The 14,761-nt window shown below is 51.7% G+C and overlaps 5 protein-coding genes across 5 annotated transcripts; 4 read left to right on the top strand and 1 right to left on the bottom strand.

Moving 5' to 3' along the window:
- Positions 1 to 897: 897 nt before the first annotated feature.
- On the top strand, positions 898 to 4,793 carry COCMIDRAFT_1201 (uncharacterized protein; the record flags this gene model as incomplete). The annotated part of the gene is made up of 2 exons (XM_007685170.1): positions 898 to 3,405; positions 3,453 to 4,793. 2 exons carry the CDS (start codon positions 898 to 900, stop codon positions 4,791 to 4,793), a joined length of 3,849 nt encoding a protein of 1,282 aa, XP_007683360.1.
- A 508-nt stretch (positions 4,794 to 5,301) lies between these two features.
- COCMIDRAFT_83001 (uncharacterized protein) lies at positions 5,302 to 6,855 on the top strand (the record flags this gene model as incomplete). The annotated part of the gene is made up of 2 exons (XM_007685239.1): positions 5,302 to 5,757; positions 5,842 to 6,855. 2 exons carry the CDS (start codon positions 5,302 to 5,304, stop codon positions 6,853 to 6,855), a joined length of 1,470 nt encoding a protein of 489 aa, XP_007683429.1.
- A 1,494-nt stretch (positions 6,856 to 8,349) lies between these two features.
- On the top strand, positions 8,350 to 9,436 carry COCMIDRAFT_82953 (uncharacterized protein; the record flags this gene model as incomplete). Its single annotated transcript, XM_007685238.1, has 2 exons — positions 8,350 to 8,465; positions 8,524 to 9,436. The coding sequence occupies 2 exons, from the start codon at positions 8,350 to 8,352 to the stop codon at positions 9,434 to 9,436; spliced, it is 1,029 nt and encodes a 342-aa protein (XP_007683428.1).
- A 1,078-nt stretch (positions 9,437 to 10,514) lies between these two features.
- On the bottom strand, positions 10,515 to 12,066 carry COCMIDRAFT_1198 (uncharacterized protein; the record flags this gene model as incomplete). Its single annotated transcript, XM_007685169.1, has 2 exons — positions 10,515 to 11,815; positions 11,865 to 12,066. The coding sequence occupies 2 exons, from the start codon at positions 12,064 to 12,066 to the stop codon at positions 10,515 to 10,517; spliced, it is 1,503 nt and encodes a 500-aa protein (XP_007683359.1).
- A 356-nt stretch (positions 12,067 to 12,422) lies between these two features.
- On the top strand, positions 12,423 to 13,444 carry COCMIDRAFT_22338 (uncharacterized protein; the record flags this gene model as incomplete). The annotated part of the gene is made up of 2 exons (XM_007685189.1): positions 12,423 to 12,768; positions 12,828 to 13,444. The coding sequence occupies 2 exons, from the start codon at positions 12,423 to 12,425 to the stop codon at positions 13,442 to 13,444; spliced, it is 963 nt and encodes a 320-aa protein (XP_007683379.1).
- Positions 13,445 to 14,761: the final 1,317 nt, after the last annotated feature.

Here is a 14,761-nt window from a genome sequence, read left to right as displayed (position 1 = left end):
ATGCGCTGCGGCTGTACTGCGGCCTTGCCCAATCCGCCAGGCCGTCGAGATGGGCATGGCCTGACCGGACAGATGGCGGAGAGCAGTGAGAGAATATGGCAATAAAGTATGAATGCCATATTCGTCTACAAGGGGGAAACAGGTCAGATCTAGCAATAGCACTAGATGCAGTAAGGAGTTTTCAGGGCACGGCCGATGCGGCTAGGCGTGGGCCATGCAGGGATGCGCGAGCGTTCTCTTGTACCCACGTAAGTACACAGTACTCAAGTATAAGTACTAGCAGTGGTGGCATGGCGCCATTGCAACATGGCCGCAGCTACAGCACACGGACTCGTGCGGTTGACCATGCAACATGAGCTCGCCATTGTTGCTCGTACTCGTCTTTGTCCGTCGATGCGGCCGAGGCTATGATTCAGGCGTTGGAGCTACGAGAGAGACAAAGGTGGTCGTGGTTCGGTACCAGCGGTGCCCGCTAAGGGCCCAGCCTAGCGAACACCACGATCGCCGTCTAGGATCCCTATCACGAGCCGGAACAAGCCCCCCGGACTAGACGCTTTATCTGATACTGTCCAATCTCCCCCTCCCTTCCACTGCCTCGCTCCCCTTCTCGTCCTGCCATCCGCCTCTCTGAGCATTGACGAGGCTTGCCTGCCGCCATGAAGCGCTGACGGGCCCTCTCTGCATCGTCATACGTCTAGTCCTGCACCCTCTTCCTAGCGTCACCCCGACGCTTTTCTTCCTCGACCCGCGCCACAGCCAGGGTCGCGGACGAAAACACCTTCCGACGACCCTTTCCTATCCAATTGCCCACCCCCGCCCGCATCGCTGACGACCTTTTCTTTTGTGTTTCGCAGCGACGTGCTGCAGACGCCCGACTGCGCCATGCATAGACATACAATGTCTGAGACGGCCGCCATGCCCTCGTCGCGCTCCAGCAGAACACACAGCTTCAGTAGTGAGCGCTCTCCTTCCCTGTGCAGCTCCGTCACCTTCCAGATGCCCACCACCGTCAGACCCGCGCCCGCCTACATTGCTGCATCGGTAGCTTCGCAAACCGTCACCGACCACCAGAATGCCCAGCTACGGGACGAAGATGCAGACGGCGAAGAGCTGCAGAACGCCATCTTCTCCGAGCAGGCATTGGCCCTCCTCAATGGCTTTCTCGACCATCTCCTCTTCGCCTTTCTCTCTTCTGCCAAAGCCCCGTCTCTGGCAGCCATCCGCCCAGCTATACTCGATGTCCTCAAGCCGCGCCTTGCCCGCGAGGCCATAGAATACGCCGACGAGGAGCTACAGGGCTTACTGGCTGCCGAGGATGACGACGAGTCGCCTACGCACAACACCAAGGCCAATGGCGCATGGGATGTAGAAAAGGTGTGGAAGCGCACCCGCCTGCGCATCATGGTCTACACACGCTTGGGCGAATTGGAGGATGAGGACGAGGAAAGGTATGTCCAGCAGGAGCGCGGGCTCAGCATGGACGAGGACGAGGATGATGAAGCTGGCCTGGTGTCATGGGCAGCTGCCATCTTCCTGACCTCGGTCATGGAGTTCATCGCTGAACAGCTGCTCCTTGTCTCTGGATCCGCAGCTTTTGCGCGCATGGAGTCGCGGATACAAAAGCTGTCCCAGCAAATGGAGCAACACGAAGAACAGTCTATCATCGAACGCTTGACCATAGAGGAGCCTGATGTAGAGAAGATTGCACTCAACTCTGCTTTGGGAAGGATCTGGAGGACGTGGAAGAAGCGTGTGCGGTCTCCCATCATGCCCCTTACCCCCATACGGCGGATGCGTTCCACCTCAAGCTACATGAGCTTGCCCATGCGAAAGTCAAGCCGTGACACAATCAATACGGTGCATAGCGGCCACGAGCTCCTGCCCGAGCACCAACCTACCGAGACGGACATTGCAGCCAATATACCTCTTCCAATGGGCAACAATGACATCAACGAGATTGAAGTGCCTGGCTTGGCGCCTACATACGAGGACGAAGACGAAAACACGGACGCTACACCATATTCACAAACGCGACGACCTTCGAGTGCCATGATTTCCTCTTCAGCCATACCAGCCAAGAAGATTAAGAAAGCGCGCCCTGTTTCTCTGCCCCTCTCGCAACTACCAGCATTCGTTGTTCCCACTGGGCCTATTGATGAAGATGAGCAATCCATCCATACTTCAATTGAAAGCGAGCCAGCCGATGACGAAATTCACAACGACTCATCTAAGCAACAGCACTCGGTGCCATCTCCAAGAGACGAATCGCATGAGCATGAACATGATGCCTCGATGGTGGCATTTGCAGCAGCTACTGGCCTGGGCTTTAGAATGAGTACTCCCGAACCCGCTGACGTCCAGGGAAAAAACCCGGATGGTCTTGGCGTGATCAACGATATCAGCCCCAAGAGTGTGGGAAAGGTCATGAGCTCCAAGAGAATGTCCATAGAACGACCGGGGCCTCCGGGCTTGGTGCGCACATTTTCAGCTCGCAGTTCTACCCGCACTTCGAGCATCAAGTCTCCAATCCACACGCCTGCACTGACACCAAAAGCAATCACTCACGCAGAAGGAAAATCATATCTAGACGACGATTTATCTGAAGAGGAGCCCGAAAAGCCCCAGGCAATTGGTGTTGCACGCACTACTAACAATGCTATCCGATCAACACCCACTACTCCAGACGAGATGGCTCGTGAACCCAGCAGACCACCTGCTAGGGGAGCTTATGTAGAAGTCCAGCCTCGTACCTCTACTCCGACATCGCTGCAGAGCCGCAACAATTCTTCGCCCGATGACAAGTATGCGGGAGGAGAGCGTCTAGTAATTCGAAAAGACATTGGAAGGAAGCCACACAGCAATGGAGATGTCACATCCAGCCCCATTCAGCACGAGAGTCCCACCAGCGCCCCACGGAGGCAGGATGGCCTTCGTTCCCCATCCCTCGCCTCGTCGTTGCCTGCTTTGCATGAGGTGGAGAGTAATCCAACGCAGCCCCTCGAGAAGGCCGGCTCTCTACGTAACCGCAAATCCAGTTCTCCCACTTACGAAGAATCGAAACGCGACTCCACCTCCACAAATCAAGACCAGCCCATACAAGTGCCTGATCGAAGACTGCAACGCATATCGACTGGAGAATCTATCCGTTCCCAGAGTGCACCTTCTGAAAAATCTCCCTCAGACAATATGTCATTAAAGCGAGGCGCTTCGACATCCTCTTCTCTGAAGAAGCAGGTTGTCTACCCTGTGACTTCTAGCGGACGGGATTCCGTCTCTAGCTACCGTTCGCGAGGCTTGAGCGGACGCATGTCAGAGGAAGATCGGACACGTGAGTTTGATTCTTTGATCAAGGGACAGGAGACGGTCAAGTTCACGTTGACACCACAAAACATGCGAGACCTCGATGTAAGTCACAAACACTGTTTCCTTTTCAACCAACTAACAACAAGCAGGAACCTCCCCCACATCAGCCTGTGCAGCATCGCTCTTCATCTTCATCTTCCGCAAAGCCATACCCTCGTGCCCATCCTGACGAAAAGTCTTACGGCACTGCAAACTTGCCCAACACGACTGCACCTAGGGCAAAGTCATCTAATGGGTCCCACCACAGGCCATCGCCTAGCCGCAATGTGGTCACCAGACCGCTTGCAAGAGACCCAAAGATCGAGTCAGAATCGATGCGCGACTTTGCCGACTTCATCCGATCGACTGGCCCTTCGCCCGGCCAGGAGAAGCCTGTGCAACCTTTTGTTAGCATGAATGGACAGAATCCAAGCTCCAAGGCTAGCAACATTTCATCATCTTCACTCGGCCGGAAGCTATCTACCAGACGATCATCTTCTGTTAACGGGAATTCTGCAAAAGCACGGGCCAACATGGAGCCACGCAGTCCGGCAGGCCTGAGCACGGGCAATGGCGACTTGATTGACTTTATCAGACAAGGACCTCCGGATGCGAATAATGGGCAACCTAGAATTCCTCGGAGCGTTGCCCCCTTCCGCAGCACCGTAGATTCTGATCAGTTTGACAGCATGCTGGAAGGCCACGGCAATGTTGAATCAGCGTATGGCTCTGCAACATCGACGCTAGAGTCGAAGAACAGTGCCCAGACCATCAATTCTCGAACTGGTCTCATTGCATCCCCTGGTGTTGTGCAGCCGGCCTATTCCAATACGCCAAAGCAGCTGAGCGGAAGCATGTCAGCCTCCAATGATGAGCCCCAAGTCACGCGAACGAGGCGGCGCATCAAGGATCCATATGCGATTGACCTCTCCGACGAGGACGAAGATGACGATGAAGACGAAGATCAGCTCACTGCACTTCCACCTAGCGGAACGCAAACACCCAGACAGGCTCCGGCACAGCCACCACGACAAGCTGCACCGAGACAGGAGAGTCTGATGGATTTCCTCAATGCCATGGAACCCCCATCGGTCAGTAAACCTCAGCCTTTTATGCTGAGTGAGGAGACTATTGCTGCTGCACGCGCGCGTGCAAATTCCGCGAAATCACAGCCATACAATGGCCATGGTAGCGCGCATCCTGGCTCGTTGACCTCAACATCAATTACTTCAGATGCCGCACGTTCATACAAACCTCGCCTACAAGCAAGGGCACCCGCATCTGGTGACGCCCGCGGTGGAGGCGCACGCACAGGCACGAGCGACCTAGCCGATTTCCTCATGAACTCTGGACCACCAGAGCCACCAGTCATTCGTGCTCCGCCAGTCAAGGAAGAGAAGAAGAGCAGAAAGTTTTGGCGCAGCAAAAAGACGTATGGTGATTTGCCGTAATCATCATACTATTGTGACACGAGTGGAACACGAGACATACGGCTTGCTTTTCTTTTTCACATCCCTTCAAATCATTCGCTAGATAGATTTATTTCATACTTTATTTTTTTCAAAGAAAGAGAAGGAAAGAGGAGGCAAGGGGACGATTACGGATTGTTGTTTCTGAATGGACTTTCTGAACGGACGATGGCTTCTCGATACCCACTTTTTGCATGTCATATTCATGCTAACACGGAGTTTGAGTTTATTCAATGTTGTCAGCATGGGTCGAGATTGGAATTCGATAGGTTTCGTAGCGCTGATCTTGAATGTAACAATACCCACCCAATAGCGACTTTTCTACTTGCCAATACACAGGCGTAATCTTTAGGGTCTCTGGGAATAGCCTGGTAAGTTATTGCCGAGCCCGCATGACTCGCCTCGGCTCCCACTTCCCCAGATCCCCCCGGCTACATCCGCAAACTGTATCCTTGTGTACAATAAAAGCTGTCTCAGAACACATCCAAACATGTCATCGTACACGTACGACCACTCGCCGAGCAATGTTGAGAGTTTACTCGCAGAACTGCGTAAACATGGTATTGAATACACGCTTGACACTCACGAGCGCGATGCCAAAGCCAACACCACGCACTCGCCCGCAGCACCTCACGAGACACCGTTAGCGGTTCTTTTCCCCACTTCAACACAGCAGACATCAATCATCCTCAAATCATGCAACGATCGGCTGATCGCTGTGACGTCATTCTCTGGTGGAACGAGTTTCGGCGGTGCACTCACGGCGAGCCGTAATGGCGTATGCGTCAGTTTTGAGTGCATGAAAGAGATTATCGCGGTGCATGAGGACGATATGGATGTTGTTGTGCAGCCGGGGCTGGGATGGATGGATTTGAATGAAAAGTTGGAAAGTAAAGGCTTGTTTTTCCCTGTGGATCCTGCGCCTGGGGCGAAGATTGGGGGGATGGTGAGTTCTCTCTCTCTTACCTCTTCTCGTTTTCCTCGATGTTGGAAAAGCTGTGATATGCTAAGATATAAAGGGATAATCTAGATAGCAATGTCCTGCTCAGGCACAAACGCCTACCGCTACGGCACCATGAAAGAAAACGTCATTTCCCTCACTTGCGTGCTGGCCTCCGGCCGCATAGTAAAAACCCATAATCGGCCCCGCAAGTCCTCTGCAGGGTACGACCTCACTCACCTTCTCATCGGTTCTGAAGGCACCCTCGGCCTCGTCACAGAAGCCGTGCTGCGCCTTTCCCCCCTCCCCAAGAACCTGCACGTGGGCCTCGCCATGTTCCCCTCGTTCCAGTCCGGCGTGGATTTCGTAGTCGAACTCCAGAAAACAGGGCACGTGCTGGAAGCCCTGGAGCTAGCAGACGGCCCGCAAATGCAGTGTGTCAATGTCTCGCGGCTATCTAGCATCACGTGGGCCGAGATCCCTACTTTGTTCTTCAAAATCGCGGGTCCATCGATCGAGCTTGTGCGGGAGCAACAGCGTATCGTGACCGAATTGTGTCGCAAGTATTCCGCGAGTAGGTTCCAAATCGCATCGCAAGAGACGCATGGGGAGAGCGCAAGTGCGATTTGGCAAGCGCGGAAATGCATGGGACAAGCACTTGTTTGTATGAAGAAGAGTCCCGAGGATTTGTTTCTGCATTCTGACTGCGCGGTTCCTATATCTAAACTTTCAGATCTTGTTCAGGGCACGCAGGCACTCATCTCAAAGGCTGCTGCTGCGACGGGGAATCAGGGAGGTTGGTTCTGTGCTAATGTTGGACATGTCGGGGATGGCAATGTGCATTCTTCGATTGTTTGTCTTGCGGCTGATCGCCGGGCTGCGGAGGCGGTGTTGAGGGATGTGGCGAGGTTGGCACTGAGTCTTGAAGGTACAATCACGGGGGAACATGGTGTTGGATTGGAGTTGAGGGATGCATTAGAGGAGGAAGTAGGGATGAGTGGGGTGGAGAGTATGAGGGCTATCAAGGCGGCATGGGATCAGAAGGGGATATTGAATCCAGACAAGGTTTTTAGGCTTGAAGGCGGGAGGATGGAGAGACTTTGATCCATGTGGCTGTTAGGATCATGGTGGGCGTTTTTTCTTGAGGTATGGCAACTTTGTGTTTCGAGTGTCTGATTGGCAGTTGATGGAATTTCTGGAACAGGAGCTGACAAGACTGGCAGATCGCATACTTAGCATCGACTCAGGGAGTCTAGCGTAGATTTCTAAGCAACAACCATATATAGGTGTAAGGTCGCCGATGTCCACTGCATACAAAGGATGCAGAAAGCTTTCATGCGATTAGTATTACATGCTCCTCAGCCTTGAATAGGAAACGTATGTCAATAAACTAATGTAAGTCCAGGCTCGACGAATATCCCTGTACACCCGCGTTACTCACGTTCAAAAAACCCAGCCCCAATCGAATTGCACTGCCAAATCTGGCCGTTAGTCTTCCCAGCCCTTCATCTCGCATTATCTGCACCGTTTTTTCCTTCTTTGGTATAGCATACAAGACTTAATATCGGTTGCGGTAGTCCCAACGGCTTTGCACCTAGTTCGTCCTCAGCATTCTTATCCCTGCATCAAGCCCTGGTTTTTCCACCTCCACAACCGCTATTTCCTTTTCAGGCTGAACACCGACGGTCCAATTATTCTCCCTTCATGGCGAGCCGCAACGACGACACTTTAAGAGTGCTAAGGCTGGTTGCCTTAACCAGAGTCTTTTCCTACTCACCCCCGCAAATTATCATGCAATCGCTTGCTAGTTTTTGCATGTGTAACCAGGCGCCTCTGGACTAGCAAAGAAAAGGTAAGAGGGAGAGCGTCCATGCAGCCTTGATCGATGTTCAAAAGATGGGAAATTGTCCTCTCTAGCATTACTACTACCTACAGAAAAAAAAAGCCAAGCAAACAAGTGGCGGAGATGAGCCAAGTCCCCGGGGCATGCAGAGCGTTAACTCCATCCTTGCTTTAACAGCCCGCTTGGCACACAGCCGCACTTGGATCGATTCGAAGCCGATCCTCCGCGACCAGTAATAGACCTGGAGTTGTTAAGAGTAAATGATCTCGACCGGATACCCGATGCTTGGGTCTACCCGAGTCTGCCAATAGATGAGGGTTTCCTCAAACGATTTGTTATCGAATGCAGTGGCGATCCGTCAAGCCACTACATACCTATGCTGAGTCATGCATACAGGTGCGCCTTTGGGTGCTTGTGTAATTGGCATCTTTCCGCACTTAACGCTAGAGGTACGACATTGGCGTGCATGTGACTACATTGGCGTGCATGGTCGGCCCTCCTAGACTAAACATCTCGCTAGAATGTAAGACGCCTTACATTTGGTAATTGCACGCCCATCTCCCATTAAGGTAGCATACCGTATACGATTTTTGCTTCCGTGCCTTAGGAAGATCGTAGGATGCATCGTGAACTCGACACCATGTCAGCAAGTGGCGTATATAAAAGGAGAGGCACCGCTTTTGCTTAGATGGCCAGACGTGCTCTTTTCGTCTCCTTTGAGTTCTTGACGGTAACTTGTACTACCATCGCCCATCATGGTTAAGCTACAGGTCATCACTTCTGCTCTGAGCCTTGCCTCCTTGGCATTTGCAGCAGCACTGCCTGCTCCTCATGTCTCTACTTGCAAGAAGCCTGCCAAACGACTCGAATGGTGAGAAGAAACCCCTAGATAACCTCCATGAGTCGTATATTGACAGTAATTTCCACAGGAGACAAATGTCCACCAGCCAAAAACACAGCTACATCTCCGCCGTCCTCTGCCTCCAAAAGATCCCTTCAATCTCCGGGTTCCCCTATGCTAAAAACCGCTACGACGACTTCCAAGCCATCCACCACGATCAAGGCAACTACATCCACTGGGTCGGATTCTTCCTCCCCTGGCACCGCTACTTCGTCTGGGCCTACGAACAAACCCTCCGCAACGAATGCGGCTACAAAGGCGCCCAGCCCTACTGGGACTACACCCTCGACGCCGACCCGCAGAACCTAAACTCCACCCGCATCTACGAAACCGATATTTTCTCCCCGACCCTCGGCTTCGGCGGCAACGGCCCCAGAGTCATCCCCACGCCCGAGCAAAACCCCCTAGGCGTCAACAACACGGGAGGCGGCTGCATCCAAGACGGCCCCTTTGTCCCCAAGAACTTCATGCTGAATTTCCCCGGCCCCGAACCCCAGTGTCTCCGCCGCGACTTCAGTCCCAACCTGCTCAACCGTGGCGCCGACCCCAAAGTCGCAGAGAACATCCTCAGCAAAGACACCTACGTCGCATTCGACCGCGCGCTGCAGGGCGCCAAGAACTTCATCAACCCCAATATCCACGCCGCAGGCCACTTTGGCGTCGGCGGCGTATTCGGACAAGCGGGCGACGTGAAGAACTCGCCTGGCGAGCCGTTGTTCTGGCTGCACCACGCGTCGATTGATCGGCTGTGGTGGCTCTGGCAGCAGGGTAATCTTGCGACGAGGAATTTCGAGATCGGTGGCAATTTGGTGCCTGAGGTTTATGGGAATGAGACGGAGGTTACGCCCAAGTTTGAGATTCAGCTTGGGGCGGTGGCGGGGACGGTTGCGTTGGCCAAGTTGCTGGATGCGAGGGGGGAGGTGTTTTGTTACAGTTATTAGGTAGGACTGGGAGAGCTTAGTGGTAGGGTGTAAAAAAAATGAAGTGGTGATATCGAATGTAATCATGGAAATGTCCTTCTGTCTGATGACTTTTACTCAATTCCCCTTTTTCTTCCACATGACTGGCTTTCCATTGCGATATCTAACGTTTTTTCCTTCGTTGCCTTACAGTCACTTGACATTCAAGCAAAAAATAAAAACAGAAAGCGGAAAGAAAAGTATATCCCTATACTACAAACTAACCCGTAGGACCCGCTTTCGCATCCAACGCGATCAAAAAGCCCAGCTACATGCTTCTCCGACGCAGCTAAGATTGACCACCGCTCATGACTTCAACATCGCACTCCATTACCCATGACTCATGGTTTTCAGGCGACCCGGTAGCAGGAAATCTCAGCATTGCATTTATCCAGACACCCGGAATGAAAACATGCACATGCAACTTAATTCTAGATCCAGAGATCTATTCCGCATACAGGATTCTGCGCGGCTCATCAATCTTTTGCCACCAGATCCTATCTCTGATTTTTTTTTCTCCCGGTTGCCGACTGCGGGCTGGATATTGGGGTTGCCCGTACCCTTATCGTTGCGCGCATGGTGCAGGGTTCGGGGTGGGAAATCGGGTGTGCGATCCGGTTTGTAAGTACGGTCGGTTCAAAGATAGCGGGTAAAGCCGCTGTAGTAAGTGATGTTGATTCATTGGTAGGTTTTATAGGACCAGTTTTTTTTTTAGTTATGGTGAGCATTCAGTGCTTCCTACCATCATACTAGTTGCATCGGCCAGTATTCGCTCCACAGAATGGTCACGATTAATCCTTCTCGTCTCCTCGCTCGCTGTGGCATTTTTTCGCTAACACTCACTCTCCTTGCGCCAACAACCGCCATGAAAAGTATGCAAGGACCCAGTCAAGCGATACAAACGATACGACAAGTGTATGCACACGCAGATTTTCAGTGATGCAGATCCACGACAACAAAGCAGTTGAAAAATACAGTCATACTATTTTCTTCATTCAATTTTATAAGAGTCCCATTTCTGTATATTCTTACATTCACCTCCGTTACACATACCCCCATCTCATCCCTTCAACGCCTCAATATCCACAACCTCCTTAACTGCCTTGGTAGTAAGTACACACGGCCCCTCATCATCCACACAAACACTATCCTCAATCCTCATGCCGATACCACGCGCCCAAGCAGGCCACCGCTCATCGTCCGGAACGTAAATCCCCGGCTCAACCGTAACGCACATGCCCGTTTCCAATTTTCTGTCTCTACTAAGACCAGGACTATCGTGTACATCTAGACCGACGTAGTGACCGACGTGGTGGGGGAAAAGTGTTTGGATGCTATTTGGTTTCATGTCAAAGCCTAGATCTTTGAGGCCGGCGGCGAGGGCGTTGGTGGCTGTGTGGTGGAGTTGATCGAGGGTGAAATTTGACGAGGCGCGGCATAGCGAAACACATGTTCTTTGGACATTGAGGAGTAAGTTGTACAGATCTTTTTGAGCGGGGCTGAATTTCCCGGATACAGGCCAAGTGCGCGTGATGTCGGTTACGTAGCCGCCGTATTGCGCGCCAGCGTCTACAAGAACGAGGTCGTTGGGTTTTAGCAGCATGTCGTTGGATACGTAGTGTATTGTGTTTGCGTTGATGCCGCCGGCTACAACGGGGACGTAGGCTGGGCCGTCGCAGTTGTCTTGTTTAAACCAGTAGTCGAGGAAGGAGTCGAGATCCTTTTCTGCGGTGAAGGATTGCCGCATTGCGTCAGTGATGGCACGGCCAGAGTGTTGACCTGCATGGCGCATATTCTCGATTTCAGCCTCGCTCTTTATGACCCTAAGTTCATTCATAAGAGGACGCAAGGGCTTGATATTTGCTGGAGAGTCACGAAGAGGACTGTAAATGCCGCCGGTCCGCGAGGGTTCTGCACCAGCAAGATAGCGGGAAAGAAAGTTCTTCGAAATCCGGGATTGTGGAAGATCAGTGTATATGGTCTGCACGCGGTTCACGATCTCCGGGAGAAGACGAGGTAAGTCATAGACGCTACCACTAACATCGGCATTGAAGACGTCTTCTGCAGCCTCCACACCTGACCGTGGGCCCTCCCACGCCTCTGCACTGGGATCCTTGGGCCTGACATAAAGATGGAATGTATGCTCTCCATGCTCATGTTTCTCGATGATAGCCACGGCATCCTGCTCCTTGAACCCCGTCAGGTACAAAAAGTCTGGATCCTGGTGAAACTTGTAGAACACGGCACCCGAAGCAAACTTGAGTTCGTTGGCGGCGAGAATCGCAACAGAATTGGGCGCAAGGTCTTTGGCGAGGGCGACACGACGCTGGTAGTACTCTAACGCGGAGATTCCTGGGGTGACTGCAGAATGTGTTAGTACCAGCACAATGGATCAAAGGGTGGTCATCACCTTCCCCAGCCTTGAGTAGGTGTGGATGTGTCTCGTGCAGCGGCTGTCCGAATCGAAGCTGGGCAGCAGGTACTGCATTCACAGCAGTGCACGACCTCGTACTAGCAGTGGGCTGGCCATTGCGTAGCCCCCCAAAAGGTCTCGTGTTGCATCGGCAGCGCAGGCGCGTGGTGGGTCGCAGTAATCTGGCGACCAGAGTCATTGTGATATTAATGCAAAAGTCGGAGGCTCGGTGGTTCCTCCAAGTTGTCGGCGAATCAAAGTCTCGGGCGGCAGTGTCCCGAGCGCCGGCTGAGCGCAAACGTCGAGCGGCGGGCTGGAGCAGATGGGGATGGCCGCTAGCGGGTTGCATTCGGTGGGGCACAAAGCTTGGCTCGGTCTGACGTACTGCCCTGCATGCCACTTTTCCGCCTTCCCCGCAAACACGTCTGCCTTGCACGACTACGCCGCCTACATGATACGCCTACAAACCCCACGCCATCTGCGTGTAGATACAGAAACCCCTTGGAAGCCACCATAACCGCCGCCATCGTGTTATTTCCTCACATCATCAGAAGAATGGCCTTTTCGGCCGCCAGACCGAGCTTGGTCCCGCAGGAGGAGCTCGAGAGCTTCCAACAGCACTTGGCCAAGTCGACACGCATTCTCGCACTGCTAGGCGCGGGGCTATCAGCTTCATCAGGACTACCGACGTTCAGAGGCGCAGGCGGATTGTGGAGGACACACGATGCAACATCGCTAGCCACACCAGAGGCATTCGAGCGGGACCCGGCACTGGTATGGCAGTTCTACAGCTACCGGCGGCACATGGCGCTCAAAGCGAAGCCCAATGCCGCTCACTATGCGCTTGCCGAGCTGGCGCGCAAAAAGGACGAGTTTATCACGCTGAGCCAGAACGTCGATGGTGCGTGACGTCCTTACATCCCCTCGTCATATCTTCATAACTCACGGTAATTCCCACAGGCCTCTCCCCCCGTGCCCAGCACCCACCCGAGAAACTCAAGCTCCTCCACGGCTCGCTCTTCGACGTCAAATGCTCCGACTTCTTCTGCAAGCACTTTGGGCCCAACAACTTCACCGACCCCATTGTGCCCGCTCTCGCCATCCCCAGCGACGAGTCCGACCCCACGACCGATTCAGCCCTCGCCGCCCGCGAACTCGACATATCAGACATCAACGTAGACCTCCCTGAGCTTGACTACTCACACCTGCCCCGCTGCCCCGAATGCAAGCGCGGGCTATTGCGGCCCGGTGTCGTTTGGTTCGGTGAGGCCCTACCGAGATCCGTCATAGACGATGTGGATACTTTCATGTCAGATAAGCGAGGCATAGATCTCATAATGGTGATTGGTACATCTGCCAAGGTCTACCCCGCCGCGGGTTACGTCGACCTTGCGCGAGCAAAAGGCGCAAGGGTTGCCATTATCAACATGGATCTAAACGATGTACCTGCTAGCGGCCTGCACAAAGGCGATTGGTTCTTCCAGGGCGACGCAGCACAGATTGTGCCCGATTTGCTTCGAAACGTAATTGGAGATATTGATCCGGAAAAAATGGGCGACGCGGCCAGGGAAACTTGAATAAGAGGGGATACCCAGCTCGACATAGTAAATGAGGTATACCCTTGTTCAGGAGTTTTGGCAGTAAAGTGGTGCTTTGTTATTGTTGTTGTTGTTGTTTTGGCACGGGGGGTACGCGTGTCTTTGCTAGGGGTTACTAAGGTGTTAGTAGTGATATCACAATGGAAATGAAAGGCGACCAATTGCTCAACAGCACGTGTGTCCATGCAAGCACATGACTTGGATGGTGAGAATCATCTTTCCCCTCTCTGCTGATAATTTCGTACATTCATTGGATCTTCATCATTCAGGAGTAAAAGCAGTGGGGTGAGCCGAAGACGTCTCCCCAAACACCCACATCATGACACCATACTCTTACACAAAGGCAATTGGTGCTCACGGGTATCATATTGTCCTAGTATTTTCGCTGTTCCCAAGGAAATAAAATAAAATAAACACCTAGTTCTCGTCTGTCCATTCTATTAGCCGTCATAATCGTTTCAATACCCCCTTTTTGTGCGTCCAACTCTTGTATTCTCGTCAGTCGTGATCCTCTCAGGCATTATGCTGTAAGCCGAAATACTGCTGCTACACGTTACTCTACCAAACTGGTACCAATGTAGCGCCGTCGACCTGTTGCAAGTCCTTTTCCGTTTAACGTGGTTCACAAGCGAGCGCGCCACCCAAGCGAGCGCGCTACTTTGCACCGGCGCGTCAACGCCGATACCTTATCACGTAATATCTTAATAATATAGTACTTAAACTTCTTATACTAAATTAGATCTTTAGCTTACTCTTTTTAATTATTAATTTTAATATATTAAAAGCTAAAGACGTACTACTACTATCTATACTATTCTATAAAGAATACTTTAGCGTAGAGACGCTAGAACGTATTTCTAATATAACTATAAAGTAAATTTAAAGTATTTAAATAAGCTAGAAAAGAAGACTATTATTAAGTATATTCTTAAAGAGTCTATATAAGAATTTATTTCTATAAAAGCTAATATTTAAGTAATAACTAATAAACTATTAGAAAAGTATATTAGTAACTCTATTAGTAAAAACTAGATTAATAACTTTATTAAGTATACTTCTAAGCTCTATATATACTAAAGCTATCTCTATAATTACTAGTAAGCTATCTATAAAGATTTAGTAGCTATCTAGTACAGAGGGGTGACATGAAAAAAACGTGTTACTAAAAGTTCTAGTTTTTAAACTAGTATAACTCGGTGGATATTAGAGCTATTCCTAATCGGGCTAGCTCATTTTAAAGCTAAGAAGTAGTAGTTGCTTCTAAGAAGGCTTAGTGCCTGCTTAGTCAGCACGGTT

The sequence above is a fragment of the Bipolaris oryzae genome (assembly GCF_000523455.1).
Source record: "Bipolaris oryzae ATCC 44560 unplaced genomic scaffold scaffold_8, whole genome shotgun sequence".
Classification (NCBI taxonomy): Eukaryota; Fungi; Ascomycota; class Dothideomycetes; order Pleosporales; family Pleosporaceae; genus Bipolaris; species Bipolaris oryzae.
This window is presented reverse-complemented; position numbering and strand designations above follow the sequence as displayed.